Source organism: Zootoca vivipara, chromosome 2, assembly GCF_965207765.1.
Source record: "Zootoca vivipara chromosome 2, rZooViv2.hap1.1, whole genome shotgun sequence".
Taxonomy (NCBI): domain Eukaryota; kingdom Metazoa; phylum Chordata; class Lepidosauria; order Squamata; family Lacertidae; genus Zootoca; species Zootoca vivipara.
In genome coordinates, this window is record NC_142584.1 from 4,463,675 (window position 1) to 4,481,720 (window position 18,046).

The 18,046-nt window shown below is 44.9% G+C and overlaps 1 protein-coding gene across 1 annotated transcript in view; it reads left to right on the forward strand.

The window, feature by feature from the left end:
- Window positions 1-355: 355 nt before the first annotated feature.
- Window positions 356-18,046, forward strand: part of NCKAP1L (NCK associated protein 1 like) — a 72,823-nt gene continuing 55,132 nt past the window's right edge. Inside the window, exons 1-6 of the mRNA XM_035101287.3 lie at window positions 356-678; window positions 7,727-7,837; window positions 9,930-10,022; window positions 12,941-12,997; window positions 15,718-15,860; window positions 17,315-17,405. Of these exons, the coding sequence (XP_034957178.3) occupies window positions 577-678; window positions 7,727-7,837; window positions 9,930-10,022; window positions 12,941-12,997; window positions 15,718-15,860; window positions 17,315-17,405 (597 nt within the window). The 5' untranslated portion in view covers window positions 356-576. The remainder of the gene's footprint in view (window positions 679-7,726; window positions 7,838-9,929; window positions 10,023-12,940; window positions 12,998-15,717; window positions 15,861-17,314; window positions 17,406-18,046) is intronic.

Genomic DNA, 18,046 nt, shown 5'->3' on the forward strand with positions numbered 1-18,046 from the left:
GTCATTGCTGTTCTGTTTTGCCCCTGGTAAGTCTGATGGTATTTAACAGCTACTCAGTGGACAGAAGTTCAGCAACTAGTTGCAGCTTCATCTCCATAGTTTCTATCTGCTGTCCAGCTTGAAAAAGGCACCAGGATAAAATATGGTAGTTCTAATTTTACAATAGGTGTGGTTTGGCAGAAGCAGCAGAGTTAACTGTCTGGCAGGAAGAGGTTTGCTCCCACAGAACAAAACTAGCATGATCTGCAGATCTGCTTTGCAACAGAGCTGCTGTGCTTCTTAAGCGCTCCAGCCACAGGAAGTCCCAGCCCCCAAAGGGAAGCAGCGTTTATCGCTTCTCAAGGGGGAAGTGTCAGGAGAGAAGCTTGTGTGCAGCTGCTGGCCCCAGTGCGAAAGCAGCAACGCAGGCCCTCTGCAGCTTGTGTTGTTGGGTGTGGCCACTGCATGGCACCCATATCTCCTGCCCCCCTTTTTTAATTTTCCCCCTTGAAGAGATCACGGCACTGTATCGCGCCTCTAGTTTTGAGGTCTTGCTTCAAGTGAAGACTGAGAGGGCACTCAGAATTCAACAGGGAGATGTCTCTGCCCTCCGTGTATCAGCACAAGTTTGCGGAGAAGCTGACCATCCTCAATGAGAGGGGCAAGGGGGTCCTTGTTCGCATGTACAACATCAAGAAGGTAGGAGCTGAGGTGACCAGTGGGCAGGTTTTCGTGTTCTCTGCAGGGAAACGGATCTGTGCCCAACTTTGAGAAGGAAGTCATTGGGTCTAGTGTTTTGGAAAAGGGGTGGTGAGGTCCTCTGCCGTGCTCTGCTCTTGGCTTGGTACAAGAGGAGAGAATGGCTCTTACAGCCATGGGTGCAGGTAGCTAGAGATCAGGGCTGCTATTTACTTTTATTGGGTTGAGGAAATCCTAGTAGCAGCAAGGCTTCATTGGCTAGTAGACCCAGCTCCTATTTTGATCCCAGTTGTGAAAGCATGATGCTCACCCCCCCCCAAAAAAACGAATATGAACTGGGAAAGGTCCAAGGAAGCGTTCATGGCTCCTTAGTCAACTGCTGATGCCTTCTTAGAGGCAGCTGACAGTGGATCTACTGGGTGAATGGAGGAAACTAGGGATTCTGGATCTGCAATCGGTCCCAATTTTCTCTACCTCCCAGTCCCACTTCCTTGCTTTCATTGGTGCTAATCAAGCCCTTTCTTCAACTTCCACCAGAAAGAATTTTCTTTATTTGTCCAGCCGCTTTCCTTCCTCTCTTCAAGACTCATTTTTGACCAGCAAAAACCTTTCCTGAGCCACCTTAGTGTTCACATATCTACTGCAACTTTGTGTGTGCCTGACTATCCCCCTCTGTTTTAGCAGACAATGAGATACCACACGCAGGTGGTTTCTGTTCCTTTTGCCTGTGGGTGTTGGCTGAGGACTCTCTGAAGCTTCCTCTTTCTACAGGGGCAACAGCAGATCTGATCACAGCTTACAATGGAATTGTCTTGTTGACGGCACCACCTTTCCCCTTCCGGTTTTGATCATGATCTCTACTGCAAACTGTTGCAGGTTCCCCCACATGTACATCACTTGCATTTTACCTTAGTGAGTGATTTGAGCTTGCTATCTGATTACTGTGGATAGGCCTATGGTTTTTTCTTTAAAGTGCCTCTTGAATTAGAATCTTATATTTGACAAAACAATGTTATTTTCTTAAATGGCTGTGAATGGTCCTTTGAAAGGGTGGTTCACTGACAAAGGTTGGGATGGGAGATGAATGCTTGACCTTGGCAGATTCAGTATGACACTGACTAGCTGAACTGCTATTGCTCTTACCGTACTACTACGGTACAGAGAGAGTTGAGAGTTGACTGAGGGCTGTATGCTCTTTATGGTTTGTATGGGATTTGGAGTCTCTGTAGGGATCTGATGTGTGGTTATGGATCTGCTGATTTGTAGGAGTGCCTGTTGTTTACCTCCACTTATTAATACTGTTGCTATTGGTTATGATCTTGCCATATTAAATCTCTGGTCTTATTAGAGGAAAGGGAAATGTGTACAGCTTTTAACGCAGCTGCTCATAGGATAATAATCCGTAATTGGAAGCTAAAGAAGAGACAGGAGGAAAGAGTAATAGAAAAAATAATGGAGGACGGGAAAATAGAAGACCTAAAGGAAATCAAAGCAAAATTTATAAAGTACTATAGTAACAGTTAAAGAAATGAAAGTGAATCAGGAGGATATGAAATAAAAAAAAACATAATTGAGAATAAAATCCAGATAATAGGAGCAGAGAAAAGGGAACAATTAAATCAGCCAATTGCAACAATGGAGGTGCACCAAGCAATTACAAAAACAAAAGTAGGAAAAGCAGCTGGAACAGATGGTTTGACAGCAGCATGTTATAAAAAATTAGAGGAAATCTTAATAACACCAGTGAAATTGGTAATGAACAGAATTTAAAAATGTGGAATAATACCAGGCTCATGGGAAGAAGCCTTTGTCGTATTGATGCCAAAACAAGGACAAGACCTGACCCTAATTAAAAACAATAGGCCCATATTACTGCTGAACAGTGATTACAAAATATTTGCTGAAATTCTAGTCAACAGATTGAAAAAATTACTAAATGAAACTATACATAAAGATACATACATAAAGGCGCTACCTGACCTAAATTTATATTATGACGCTGCCTGTCTAAATTGGCTAAAAGAGTGGATTGTATTAAAAGATGGTGATTTGTTAGATCTAGAAGGCTTTAATAATTGTAATGGTTGGCATGCGTATTTAGATTATGAAAAAGGAAAAATTAAAGATTCTCAGGAAATTAAACAGCACCTTACGGGTTGGTTCCAATACCATCAGTTACATGAAGTGTTCAGGACAGATAAGAAAAAGGGTTTCTGAAACGAACCTTCATTATTAGAAAAAGTGTTATTACAAAACAAAACCAAGGTAATATCAAAATTGTATGATACATTATTGGAGTGGGAGGTCAAAGACAAACGGGTCAAGGAGGTAATGATCAAGTGGGCTTTAGATATTGGGAAAACCATTAACTTAACAGCATGGGGAGAACTATGGAAAAAGAACTGGAAATTTACAGCCTGTGAAGTATTGAGGGGAAAACCTAATCAAGATGTTTTATAGATGGTACTTAACACCCACCAAAATAGCTAAAATGTATAAGACAAAAACAAATCTGTGGTGGAGGTGTGGTAAAACAGAGGGGACACTTATACATGCTAAAAACTGGAAAAAAAGAAACTGTGCCAACCCCCCCCCCCAAAAAGGAATGGCAAGATAAAGTACATTGAACTGGCTAGATCAGGCACCCCCCAAACTGCGGCCCTCCAGATGTTTTGCCCTACAACTCCCATGATCCCTCGCTAACAGGACCAGTGGTCAGGGAAGATGGGAATTGTAGTCCAAAACATCTGGAGGGCCGAAGTTTGGGGATGCCTGGGCTAGATTAACAGAGGTACCGTGTTTCCCCTTTTTTAAGACACCGTCTTATAATTTTTTTTCTCAAAAAAACACACGGTGGCTTATTTTCAGGGGGTGTCTTTTTTTTTTTAAGTGCTGGTACAACTGGGTCCCACTGGCTCAGGACACTCAGCGCCCTCTTCCGCGCACATTTAAACACCACACTCTAGCCAACTGAGCTCTCCAGGTTTTACTGTCAACCAGGCTGGCAGCAGCTCTCCAGGATTTCAAACTTGGGGGTACCTGGGGGTTAAACCTGGGATCCTTCTGCATACAGAGCACAGGGTGCTCTGCCACTCTGTTATGGTCTTTTCCATTTTCTGCCTCTTCTATTTTTTCCCTTTCCCCTCCTACCCATCCTGAGTCAAGGGCTCTCCTTCCTTGGAGGCTTTTAAGCAGAGGCTGGATGGCCACCTGCCTCGGAGACAGATGTGCACACAGGGGGGGGGACTTTGTGAGGGAGGCTGTGACCCGTCCCACTCCAAGACGCTTGTGAGGGAAGCGCGAGGGGGATGAGGCTTGGGCCATGCCCCTGGCGCGCGCGCACAACCCCGACTGACGGACCAACTGAGGGAAGGGAGGGATGAAAGGGGAGGAGGGGGAGGGGAGCAGCTTCGGTCCTCAGTGAGGAGGCCGGGGCGGCTGAATGACGAGCCGAAGCGGAACCTTTTCTCTGTCGGGGGGGGGGGGACGCGCGCGCAAACACACAGAGACGCACGCACACACACACCCCGAGAGAGAGAGAAAGAGATGCGCGCGCACACACACACCGACACACTGAGAGAGAGAGAGACGCATGGGGGAGAGAGAGAGAAAGAGACGCGCGCGCGCGCGCGCACGCAAACACACACACACACAGAGACGGACGCACAGGGAGAGAAAGAAAGAGACGCGCGCACACACAGAGAGAGTGCGGCTGCAGCGCTGACAAAGCACGAAGCAGCGCTGCACTTAGGGGACGATGGCCAGGGAGGGGGGCTGCAGGGTTGAGGCAACGTGTGAAAGGGAGAGATGGCGAGGAAGAAGTGGGGAGTGAACTGATCGGGGCTTTAACATGCCCGCACGCGCAAAAGGGAGGCTCGGAATGTGGAGATCGGTTCTGGCTGCTTCTCTTAAAGTGTGTAAGCAATGAGCCTCTCTCTCTTTCCTCCTGCCGCTCATGCCCTGGGTGCTCCGTGCGGCGCTGCTTCACGCTTTGTCAGCGCTGCAGCCGCCACCGCTTCCGGGCACCGACCCGACCCCGCAGGCTTCCTCCTCCTGCCGCGGCCAGCATTGCAGGAGCTGGGTCCTGCTGGCTGGTGCTCTGTGCGGCACTGCTGCATGCTTTATCGGCACTGCAGCAGCCACCGCCGCTTCCGGGCACTGACCCGACCCGGCAGGCTTCCTCCTCCTGTCGCGGCCGGCATGCTGGGTCCTGCTAGCTGGTGCGGAAGTATGGCTTATTTTCGGGGTATGTCTAATAGCTCTCAAATGGTTAAAAACCCTGCCATGGCTTACTTTCTGACTACGTATTAAAAAAGGGGAAACACGGTAATTAGAGATCACACTAGGCAAGTTTCTAAAAGCATGGGGAAAATGCAGAGAATACTTCACAAAACAGTGCCCTGAAATACATGGACTTGTTTTGATTAATTTCTGCAGGAGACTTTGTGGATATTTAAGTTATAATTAGAAAAATCTTAATAATCATTCATAAAGGAAACAGTTTATAAGAAGTAAATAAGGAGGCCAGGTACAGGATAAAGGAAGTCTTTTATTTGGTTGTTTGTATAGTTGTATCTTATGTTCACTGTATGTTATGTTCACGTTTAATGAGGGTGGATTTGTGTTCTGGGGGTGGGCAGATTTGTGTTATATCCACGGTATATACAGTATAAAAAATGTAGGCATTGCGCACACGGATGAAACAGCCTTTCTCCATAACCGCTGAACTGAATTGAAACAAATTTGGGCAGAACGTACCTTGCCCATCAGGGAGGGATCTAGCATTTAAAAATTATCAAAAAACCACACCTTTCACACCTAAAACAATAATTAAACTCAAAAAAGTGACGCCCAAATTAGACGTCACCACCAGAAGCTCTGAAGACTCCAGCAGCTGCGCTGCCAGATGACATCACAAAATTCCACAGCAACCAACTGAAAACAGTCCTTTTGCAGCAACAAGGCCCAGCTTTTTCAATAGGCCACAGCATTGCCAAGCAGGGAAAAACAAACAGAATAGGGCCTTTCACAATCCCTGCACAGAGATGAGGCACAACAAAGGGAGGGGGGGAAACACATAGCCATGGGGGGAGGGAGGACCCTGAGTCAGCCAAAGCAGTGGGGGGTGGGTGGGTTGGGACAGGGAAAGCTGAGTAGGCCTACTGCCAAAATGGCCGTTCCACCTCCAAAGCCCAAGCCCAAAGCCTCTCCCGGCGGCTGCATTAATAAACGCCTTGCAGCATTAGGCAGTCGTTCATCATTTCCCCTAACACGCACTTGGGGGCACGGCGAGGGGTTTTTGCTTTTTAATTTAGTGGGCATTGTGTCACATGCGAGGCTACGGCAGCCATTTCAAGTAAGGGCAGTCGTGCCCCTTTTAACCTAGGCTTTATACTATGACTGATTGCCAGCCTCTGCGTCTTTAAAAAAAGCAACAACCATGCACTTTCTCTCCCCAGTTTAAGTCCTCAAACCAACACCACACCCTACATTCAAAACACCTACTCCAAAATTAGAAAATACAAATAACCAAAACAAACAAACCACAAAAAACACAACAGAGCCCAAATCATACAATACCCACCAAAATAAATGACAACCCCAAAAATAAAATTAAACAATAGTAACTTCTGCTTCTCATGTTCTTATTTCAATATATATGTGTGTGTGTGTGTCGCGTGTGCAGTAGCCAATGTATGGAGATACAGGGGGAGGGGCCAACACTGCTTGGGGACAATAGAGGGCTCAGACAAAAGTAAATACTGGGAAATAGAACCCAGAAACTGACAGTTCCTTATCCAAGGATGGGGGCCAATGTAGGAAGATACCGGAGGGAGGGGCCAACACTCCCCAGGGACAGGACAACAGAGTGCATGCTGGGAAATAGAACCCAAAAGCTGACAGTTCCTTCTCCAAGGGTGTGGGCCAAGGTATGGAGAAACAGGGGGGAGGGAGCAACACTCCCTGGAGACAACAGAGGGCTCAGACAAAAGTGCATGCTGGGAAACAGAACCCAGAAGCTGACAGTTCCTTCTCCAAGGGTGGGGGCCAAGGTATGGAGAAACAGGGGGAGGGGGCAACACTCCCTGGAGACAACAGAGGGCTCAGATGGGGTGGGGGGAGGAGGGGGCTCGATAGCTCATGAGTCAGGACAGGGTGGGGCCAGTCACAGGGATGTGCCGGAGGAGTGGAGGGAGACGGGGACTCGATAGCTCATGGGTCGGGACAGAGTGGGGCCAGTCACATGGATGAACCAAGGGGTGGGGGGAGGAGGGGCAGGATAAGTCATGTGTCCGGACAGAGTGGGGGGAATCACAGGAAAGAACCACAGCAATGTGTGGCCGGGCCAGCTAGTTGTAAATAAAATTCCAATAATTTTTTTAAACAAATAATAATAATCCATAATTGGAAAAAAAATGTGTCAACTGGAGGATTGGACATGAATGCTGACCCCTCTTATTTGCAAAGAGCTAGGAATCCCAAACCAACATCATGAAAGCAATGATCAACCAGTCAGAGTGAATCAAATTGAATTCTCTTCCTACAACTATGTTTCCTAAAGTGGTTTAACAATCTCTCTTCCCAGGGAACACTGGGTATTATAGCTATGTAAGGAGAACAGGGGTCTCCCGACAACTCTCAGCTTCTTAACAAACTGCTTTCTAGGATTCTTTGTAAAAAGCCATGGCTGCTTCAGGTGGCATGATACTGCTTTAACAGTGCTGTGCAGATGGGGACTTGCTTAAATTTAGTGAAGTCAGAAATTAGATGTTCTAGGAGACTGCAGTGTTCACAGGTGGTGTCCAACTTTTGTAACATCCCCCTTGCTTTGCTGTTACGCTTATAAGCGGGTCATATTGGCACCAAAAGGCACTCTCTGTGTGTGTGTTGCAATTGCAGTAGGGTAAAGGGTTAAACTTTCTTCTCCCCCCTGGATGCTGTATTCCTGATGAACAGTGCTACCCGCTTCCCCTAGAAATTAAATAGAGCAGCACAATTGGCATTGCCCGTTGCTCAGTTCTGAGTGCAGCTTTGTTGACTTTTGCAGACATGCATGGATTCCCGGACCAAGCCAAGCTTCTTCACGGAGAAGACCATGGAATCCTCTATCAAATACATCAACAAGAAGTTTCCCAACTTGGACACACGGAGTGGCACGGTGAGACCCCATGTCAGGGCTGGAGTGGGGAGTTGGAGGGATTGTATTCTCTGGGAACAGGAAGTGGCCATTGCTATTCTCCTGGCTTAAACAATAGTAGCTTTTGCATGAGAAGAATTGCTGCCATCCTGGGTGTATTATTCTAGGGGTTGAGTCAGGAGGCATTTTCTTGATGGCCCCAAATTCCAGTTATATTATATTAACTAGGATAGAGCATAGGTAGAAATATGTTCTATCCCTGAGTAATAGGAAGCTGCCTGTTACTGAGCCACACCACCAACCCATTTATTAAATGGCCTCGGTCCAGTATACCTAAAGGAGCGTTTCCACCCCCATCGTTCTGCCCGGACACTGAGGTCTAGCGTCGAGGGCCTTCTGGCGGTTCCCTCATTGCGAGAAGCCAGGTTGCAGGGAACCAGGCAGAGGGCCTTCTCGGTGGTGGCGCCCGCCCTGTGGAACGCCCTCCCATCAGGTGTCAAAAAGGAAAACAGCTATCAGATTTTTAGAAGACATCTGAAGGCAGCCCTGTTTAGGGAGGCTTTTAATGTTTAATAGTTTATTTTATTTCATTTTTCTTTTGGAAGCCGATGGGCGGGATATAAATAATAAATTATTATTATTATTATTATTATTATTATTATTATTATTATTATTATTATTAATTTAGCCTAGTAATGTCCATGCGGACTGGCAGCAGCTGTCCAGGATTTCAGGCAATGGCTTTTCACAACCCTATCTTGAAATGCATAGAATTGAAACTGGGACCTTCTACATACAAAGTATGTGTTTAACCATGGAGCTCCAGCCCTTCATAATACACGTGAACGTATGAAAATGCCCTATACTGAATCTAGTCAAGGGCGTTTTCCAATTGCTCTCCAAGGAGACCTTTCCATTTATAGCCCTGATACCTCCTGAGGTCCCTTCAGCTGGCAAGGGCTGAACATAGGACTTTTTTCTTGTAAACGTGTGTGCTATCACTATACCCCTCTGTACATATTGGGGAAGGCCTTGGTGATATTAATTGCTCTCCATGAATGAAAAGTTTGTAAAGCTGGATAAGTTCATTAGTCTCTTTAAAAAAAATAGTGAAAATGGTAAGTGTCAAGCAGGGGGGGAAGGACTAGGGCCTCTTCTCCCAGTGATGTGGAGATGCTAGGTAGCCATTGTTTATTTGTTCCAGTCTGGAAAGACTTGGCGCTATTGCCCTGTGGCCTGGAAGCAAGTTGTGATGTTATTAAAGGTAAAGGGACCCTGACCATTAGGTCCAGTCGTGACCGACTCTGGGGTTGCACGCTCATCTCGCATTATTGGCCGAGGGAGCCGGCATATAGCTTCCAGGTCATGTGGCAAACCAGAGCAGCACATGGAAATGCTGTTTACCTTCCCGCTGTAGCGGTTCCTATTTATCTACTTGCATTTTGACGTGCTTTCGAACTGCTAGGTTGGCAGGAGCTGGGACCAAGCAACGGGAGCTCACCCCGTCACAGGGATTCGAACCGCCGACCTTCTGATCAGCAAGCCCTAGGCTCAGTGGTTTAACCACAGCGCCAATAAGGACTAAAACATGCAAGCTTATTCTGAATTCATTCTTCCTGTGTTCAGTGGAGCTTATTGCCTAGTAATTGTGTTCAGGATTGTGGTGTCATACAAAAGATAATAATTAGCTGTAACGTGACACGAAAAAAATGAACAGAAAGAGTAAGCCTAAATGTAGCCAGAGTGTGACTAAAATGAATCCAATAGTTTTCGGATCGAGTATTTTACCTGATTTGTTGGTGTTTCATTTTTGTTTGTTTGGTCAATTACTTTGCCACTTGAGTTACCTGTATTTCTGGACATGCAGCCCTAATAAAACTCAATAAATATATTTTGGTTTTGCAAAAATCATTCTGAAATTAAAAGAAATATAAGCTCATTTCTTTAAAATGATGGTGGTGGTGGGGAACCAGGGGCCAGATAGATAGCTTTAGGGAGTCCATTCCCTAGCAAGGGAGCCACTACTGAAAAAGCCCTGCTCTGTTCCCCAGAGGAATGAGGTTGCTGGTGATCAGTCATACTTATCCATGCTTTGTTTGCTTTTTCTTTACAGCAACATTTGGGACCAGTACACAAGGAGAAAGCAGATATTTTCCGGGTACTCACTTCCTATTATCAAACCTTTGCGGATGTAATGGAATTCCGGGTGAGTGTTAGTAAGGATTTGAGATGTTGCTTTGAGGCTGCTATTGGTTTGCCCTGGTCTGACTGGAAAAGCCTTCTACCTTTTTGAAAGAGGAGAGCAGTTGTCCTGTAGTTTTTCTTGACCCCTTTGTGTGAATGACAGGGATGCCTGCATCTGTTGAGTGCTAAGCCTCTGTGGAGTCTTTACTAGGCCAGAAGTCTTCTCCTTGCATATTATAACTTGGCTGACCAGATGAAAAAGAAGACCAGACTCCTACACCTTTCATAGCTGTGCAAAAGTGGTCATTTCAGCTGATGGGTAAGTTATAATAATGTGAAATAATAGTCATAATGCCAAAAAGGGCATCAGAACATTTCCCACTTTAAAAATTCCTTCAGTAGCACCTTAAAGACCAACTAAGTTTTTATTTTGGTATGAGCTTTCGTGTGCATGCACACTTCTTCAGATACACTTGAAACAGAAGTCAGTCCCTTATGTATATACAGAGGGTGGGTGGTGGGTGGGTGGGAATGGGTGATGGGCTGATGGGAGTGGTAAACCTGTAGATAGCTGTTAACAACTGCTGATGACTGCAATTGGTCCTGCGGGGGGGGGGAAAGCAAGGACCAATTGCAGTCATCAGCAGTCGTTAACAGCCATCTACAGGTTTACCACTCCCATCAGCCCATCACCCATTCCCCCCACCCCCCCCTCTGTATATACATAAGGGACTGACTTCTGTTTCAAGTGTATCAGAAGAAGTGTGCATGCACACGAAAGCTCATACCAAAATAAAAACTTAGTTGGTCTTTAAGGTGCTACTGAAGGAATTTTTTTATTTTGCTTCGACCAACACGGCTACCTACCTGTAACTAAATTTCCCACTTTGGCATTGCAGAATTTGGGTCATGGCTGTTGTCGGAGCTAGTGCTTTCTACATTATTACATCATCATTATTATTAACATCATATTTGTATCCTATTATATTTATATCTCGCCTTTCCTCCAAGGAGATCAAGGTGGGATACATTGTTCTCCTCCTCCCCATTTTATCCTTACAACCTACCCTGTGGGGTAGATTAGGCTGAGAGACAGTGGCTGGCGAAGGTGAGCTTCACAACTGAATCCTGGTCTCATGTCTCAGCCCAGCCCTCTAACTGCTATGCCACACTGTCTCTAGGTGGATTTTAACTTGGACACTTTATTTATTTTTATATTAGCAGTCTCATACTTGCTGTTGCTTGGGAATTCTAAGAAACCCAAAAATCATGCAGATTTTAAATCAGTGCAGTTTTGAAAGGTTCAGTTGCCATCTTGATTTGAAATGGCGTCCAATTGCCTCCAAACATAAATGAAAATCTGTTCCTTGATCCCAAGAACCATCGTGCAAAATTTTGTTGTGATATCTTAAATGTATGGTGAACAAACAACTTCCCAAAATATATGGTAGATATTTTATCCAGTTCTCCTTCCCATTTTATTCCCCAGTCCTTCCTCACAATAAAACTGGAATGTAGGCTAGGCATGATTACCCAGTGAGACCAATCAAGGGGTGGGTGGGGTGGAGGCATAGCAACACCCCCTGGCAATGCAAAACCTGTTCAGAATAAAACCAGAAAACAAATTCTACTGTACAAAAATAGAATTAAAATGAAAAGGCAGTCACTTTTGTGGACAGGACATTTGCTAAATAAGCAAAGATAGCAGCCAAATAAATAATCCTGACACATTTGTGCTTAATAAGAAGGCCAGCCTCAAGAATGGAAGGAACAATTTGTTAAAAAAGAAAGAAAGATGAAGTGTTCATGTCTGTTTTAATGCTACACAGAGTTTACAGTTGAATTCATAATCAGGTAGATCTTTAATGTCCAAGGACAGAAACACAAACATCTGTCAGTGTCATCAGCAGCAGTCTCGAGCAAAATCCGAGATGATTCATACAGCTTTGTGGGGGCATGGAGTGGGGAAAGGTAAACAGTTTCATGCTGGGTTGATCTTTCTAACCAGACTGTTTCAAATTGGTGTGGGCGACTGTTGTATAAAACTGGAGGTTGGCTTTTGCTGCCCAACTCCCCAAAGGACTCTGAGCCCCCTATATCAGTTAGAGAAGGATGGATGGAAACAGGATCCAGTGAAAGCAAGGCAGATCTTAATTTTTCTGTTGCAACAGAGTCCCACCCCCCTCCTTCCAAGGAGGTGAGAGAGCCCAAGAACAAAGTGTGCAGGAACCTTTAAAGACTTCAGACATTTCCCAACCCCTTAGCCAAAGAAGACCCTAAAAGCACCATACATAAATCACAGAAATTTGAGAGTGTGGGTTCTCTCCTGTCTGCCAAGATACCTGATAATGTTTTACTGATTGCATTACATGGGCAGTCTGGACTTTCTTTTGAGAGAACTAAATGCCTTAGTTCTTGAATCCTGGTCATAAGCCCACCCTATCCATACATCAAATATGGCCTTAAGACAGGATTTGTAAATGAAAGAACTACTGGAAAAGGTGTCTCCAAGTTATTTCCTTCTGCAGAGGAAAATATTTATAGTCATTAGGAGAACCAAGATGGCTTTTTGGATTGTTCTGTGTGCTAAAAATAATGTGTAGTTTTTCAGGGAATATTTCCTGCATTTTGAAGGGTAAAGGCTTGGTTTTACGTGAAAAGTGTGTGTTTGCTATGTGTGTGTCCCCTAAAATTTTATAACGGCGACCTTGGGCCAGTCAGTCTCTCCATCTCTCTCCTCCCACCCTCTCTCTCTCTGAGTTTAACTCGCCTCACTGAGTTCCTGTAGTAACGTGGGGAGGGGAAGAACCCAGTACAGCCCCTTGCAGGAAAGGTGGGCTATAAATGCAGTAATAAAAATGAATGAGATGCAGCAATGGAGTGTGTGGAGCCCAGTTCTCTACCATAATAGCTTCATTAATGCTAATATTTCTTCTTTAGGACCATGTCTATGAGCTGCTGAACACTATGGACGCCAGCCTGTGCCACTTTGACATTGTGAGTATCTTTTGAATAAAGTATGGATGTGTTGGCTTCTGAGAGTTAAAGGCAGATGGGCATTACTTTTAGTTTAATGCAGAGAGGATCTGCAACTGTGGCCATTATGCCTTATATTTTTATCTTGATCCTGGGCCATTGGCAGCTTAGAAAATCAGTTGGGGCTTCCGGTTCCTGTCTGCCTTAATGGAGTTATCTTCCACGACAATGGGAGATTGTTGGCAAAGGTTAATCAAGGATGATTGAGGATAATTATCCTTGGAAACGGGCTACACTCGCAGATCCTCTTGGTACCTGCCTCCCTCTCTGGCATAGAACGCGGGAGGCAGGGAGGCACTGAGTGCAAAAGCACTTCGCCTCTTGGTAACCCTCCAACGACGCCATTCAGAGCAGAGGTTCTTCTGTTCATTAAAGATTATTTGGGATTAATGTACAGACGTGTGCTGGAAATGATGGGACAAGATCAAAAACTGCCAAATTGAAACAGCTACAAGGTCGTAAAGATTTGAATTGGAAAGAAGACTTCATTCAATCTAAAAGACAGTATGGTGGGGGGAAGCCAACGGCTTCATTGTAAATCCTTTGTTACATAAATGACTTGGCAAACCCCCTGAGAATGCAAAAAAAATAAATTTCATATAGGAGGTGAAGATGAAGGGAGACAGGAGTATAGATAGATATGGATTACAATGACAAACAGAACTGTAAAGAAAACATAATAATATGGAATAATTTTTAAAAGACTTGGAATGTCTACGAAGTTAATTTTTATTTTTTCCCCTGGCTGAGGGGAGGACAGGTTGGACTTTGAGGACTTGCCAAGGCTTTGGCAGGGCGCCAGATCACTCTTCTACAAGTAATTATAGCTAATTTCTTCAGTTGGACTGAGAAGAGTGAACTTGGAGGCTTGTCAGGGATTCGGCAGGGTGACAGGCAACTCCCCTCCTGGGGCTGGAAGTAATGGTGATGGAATCTTACAGCTGCAATCAGAGGGGCTGGAGAACAAAACAGGAGAGATCTATCTAGTGACACCAAGTCAACAGTGCCGCAAGGCATGGCAGAGACCGGGAATAACCAAGATGGACATAATATTTGACAAAGACATAAAGGAACAATTGATTAAGATTAATACCTCACACAGGAAAAAGGAGAACTTCACTAGTGAACTTACAAATTACTAAATGTGTTAATATGAATTGAAGTTAAAACATTGTAGCTGTGGTATAAGGGATTTGATCAGGACTGGATTGTAATTGGATGGAGCAATAGTTTGTAAGCAGAATGAAAGGGAACTAGTAGACCTTGAAGTCCAGCATGCGGGTGGCCACCTAAATTTTATAATTGGCCGTGTGATTTATTTGTATTTGAATTGTAATTGTAATTTGGTATTGATATTATAAGGCTTATATTGGATTTTTGTAATTCAAAATTAATAAAAAATATTTTATAAAAGAAAAAAAATCAGTTGGGTGGGAATAAGGAGTCGAGCAGATAGGAACCAGCTATAGCTATAGCAGAAATCGTCACTGCTCCTGCTGCCCAAGCGAAGCTCAAGCCTGACCTGAAAGCTTTGATAGATCCCTATCAGGTCAGGATAAATCAGTGGGCTGCCTGGCTGGCTAGAGTCTTACCAGAACCTAGAAGGAAGTTAGAGCCCCTTTCCTGAATGACTTACCACAAGGGGCAGCCAAGCATGGATCCTTAAATTCCCAGCTCTAGCTCTGGACAGGAAGTGAATGTCCTCAGTATGTGAGAGGGAAATGGAACCTTTCTTCCCATGCCTTTTTCTGATGAAAACCTCACTTCCTGAAAGCTACTGTTTGACTTCGTAGGGAAGCTTGCTATTGGTGCAAATGGACCACAATTCAAACTTTTTGGCTATTGACAGTTTGCTAACTGAACTGTCAGTATGATTCATCTAACACATGAATGCCTGAGGAACTGTGTCTTTTTTCCATCGAATCGTAAGTTTGAAAGGGCTGGGCAAGGAGATTAATAAATGTTCTCTAGTACATTTTTTAAAATGTCCAAGTAAGGAAATTTTCATTTCATTACCTCTCAAGTATGTTGCTGAACTGATCTTGTAGCATAGAAGTTTCCCCTCTAGACTTAGCAGAGTCTTGCACTCATTGGGAAGGATTGATCTCCTCTTCCTTCTGCCATTAAAAGAAAAGTATTTTGAATTTTGAATTGCCTGTTCTTCACAACCTTTTTGTAGCCTTCAAAGCAGCACTTACTTCATCAGCCGGAAGCAAGACCCCACCTAGTGCCTGTTTAGTGCTAACCATAGTTTGCCCCAATGTCTGAACTGGCAAATTATGGCTTAGTGTTTGTCCTCCAAAACAGAATTGGGAACTAGAATTTAAATGCATTCCTGATTCTGGCAGTGGAAGGCAAATACTACGGTAATTGTGGTTGACACTTGGCACAGTGTGGCAAACTATGGAAAGTAAGAGAGAAGCTGTTTGTCAGAGAGGTGGGGGATTCATGCCGCCTTTTGGCTCATTCACAATCCTCCAACATGGCTTGGAGAATCACACAAAGCGAGCCATTGTATAAGACAGGGAATGAGGAATGTCTTACAGTCCCATCACAATCTGCTTAGATAAGGGATGGGGAGCCTGTGAACTTCCAGGAGTCAGAATCTGCCCAGAGTTTATGTCAATACATTTCCCTTTTTATCAGATAAATAAAACTGATTTTTTTCTTTCCTTCTGCAGCATCTAAACTATGATTTCACCAAGAATTACCTTGACCTGATTGTCACCTACGCATCTGCCATCTTACTCCTTTCTCGTATTGATGACCGCAAAGCCCTGATTGGCCTGTACCAGTGTACCCATGAGATGATCCATGGATCAGGGTCAGTATCCATATATTCCACTCCCTTGGCCCAATAGTGCATACCTAATGCCTAAAGCAGGGACCCAGGTGGCGCTGTGGGTTAAACCACTGAGCCTAGGGCTTGCTGATCAGAAGGTCAGCGGTTCGAATCCCTGTGACGGGGTGAGCTCCCGTTGCTTGGTCCCAGCTCCTGCCAACCTAGCAGTTCGAAAGCACATCAAAATGCAAGTAGATAAATAGGAACCGCTACAGCGGGAAGGTAAACGGCGTTTCCATGTGCTGCTCTGGTTTGCCAGAAGTGGCTTTGTCATGCTGGCCACATGACCTGGAAGCTATACGCCGGCTCCCTCGGCCAATAATGCGAGATGAGCACGCAACCCCAGAGTCAGTCACAACTGGACCTAATGGTCAGGGGTCCCTTTACCTTTACCTTTTTAATGCCTATAGCAATCCCTAACAGGTGGATATCTGGCCTTTTCTTGTCAAGTATTGAGGCAGAGGTAACACTTCCCCCACCCCAACAGCTATTTTGCTGTTGTATCCTATTACCGGTATAGTTAGACGACCATTCCTACCCTTTAAGCTAAATATGCCATCTGTAGCTGAAACCTACCATTTTCTCCTCAAAGATATGGGCCTTTCCAGGTGCTCTGTTGTTGCTTGGCTTTTGTGGGAGATTCAAATGCAAATTATTTCTTTTATTCTGTATTAGTATTGTTTTTGCTTTGTAAAGTGTTATGAGAGCTTTGGGTTGAAGAGCCGCTAATAAAGAATGTAAATAAACAAATCCCGCCCTGCCCCCCAAGCTAGCCCATCTATTGAAAGGAAATTGCATTAAACACCAGTATTTTGATATGGGAAACACAGTTCCTCCCTCTGCTTTCCTCGTTAGCAAGAGGACTGCGTGGAATGTCCTTGTGCACACATTTCATTCTGCCATGCCTTCACCCTTTTGAGAAATTTTCAAAACAACGCTTTTGATTTGTTTCTACAAGTTTTCTAGAAATAGGCCGCTCTATGATGCCCCTTTCCACCAGCAGCACTCAAGTCGTCTCTTTTCCTGGAGGAGAAACACCAGCCAGGCTTCCTCCTCCTCCACAGCAATCCCCTTGCTTTTCTTTATTTCCCTCACCCCACCACCAGCATGGGAGCACACATCTTCTTCAAGAAGGAAGGAAAGAAAAAAGCAGTTAAATAGGCCAACCCCACCCCATCATCCTGTCATCACCACAGCATGAGAACCCCTTCTCCTGCAAGGCAACCCTCCCACACTATTGGAGACCAGATGTTGCATTCTCCTGTATTTTGCGTTGTTGCCTGGATTGGCCCAATAAGGTTCTCTGGAGCCCAGGGCTTCTGTCATTGGAGCACTCTTGTCATGCTCTTGCAGTGAAATGGGTGGGCACTGTCAGTGATTGAGGAGGGCTTCTGTTGCTGGCAAACACCTCTGACTCATTCCTTATCTGGCTATAGTGATGCCAGTTTCCCTCGGTTGGGTCAGATGATACTGGAGTACGAGAATCCCTTGCGCAAGCTGATGGAAGAGTTTGGGCCCCATACCAAGGTGAGATTAAAATAAAGAATGAAGTGGGAGGCTTGGGAGGCACCAAAGGGGAGTGTATGGGGACAGTGTGGTGCCCACAGGCATGGCGTTGGGGTCTCAGCATTAGACTCCATCTCCATTAACTTCTTAGCACATCCAGATTCACATTATGATTTTGTAACATGCATTCTTCCTGCATGTGTTGCTGTGTGCTCAAGGATGGGAGTGTTGGTTTCTATGCAGTATCATTAAGCTGCTTTGTGCTGAATCAGACCAGTGGCTCATCTAGTCTTGTCAAATTGTAGAGTGTGACTGGCAGTGGCTCTCCAACATCTTGGAGATCTTTCCCAGTGCTTGGTCCTGTGAGATCCCTTTTGTTAGAGATGTGAGGAATTGAACATACAAGGTGTGACTGGAAAGTTTGGTGAGTGGTCGCAGAAATCAGACAGCAAGAAATATTTGAACATACAACCGACATCGGAAACCCACAAAATGCTCACCATTGTGTACGGAGATGAAGCTGTAACTCGAAAGACAGTGTATGAGTGGTTTAAGCGTTTCCATGAAGGGCGGCAACCATTGAAGATGACCCTCGGTCTGGCAGACGGTTGATGAGCAGAACGACGGCAAATGTTGACAGTTCATGAGTTATTGATGTGGGA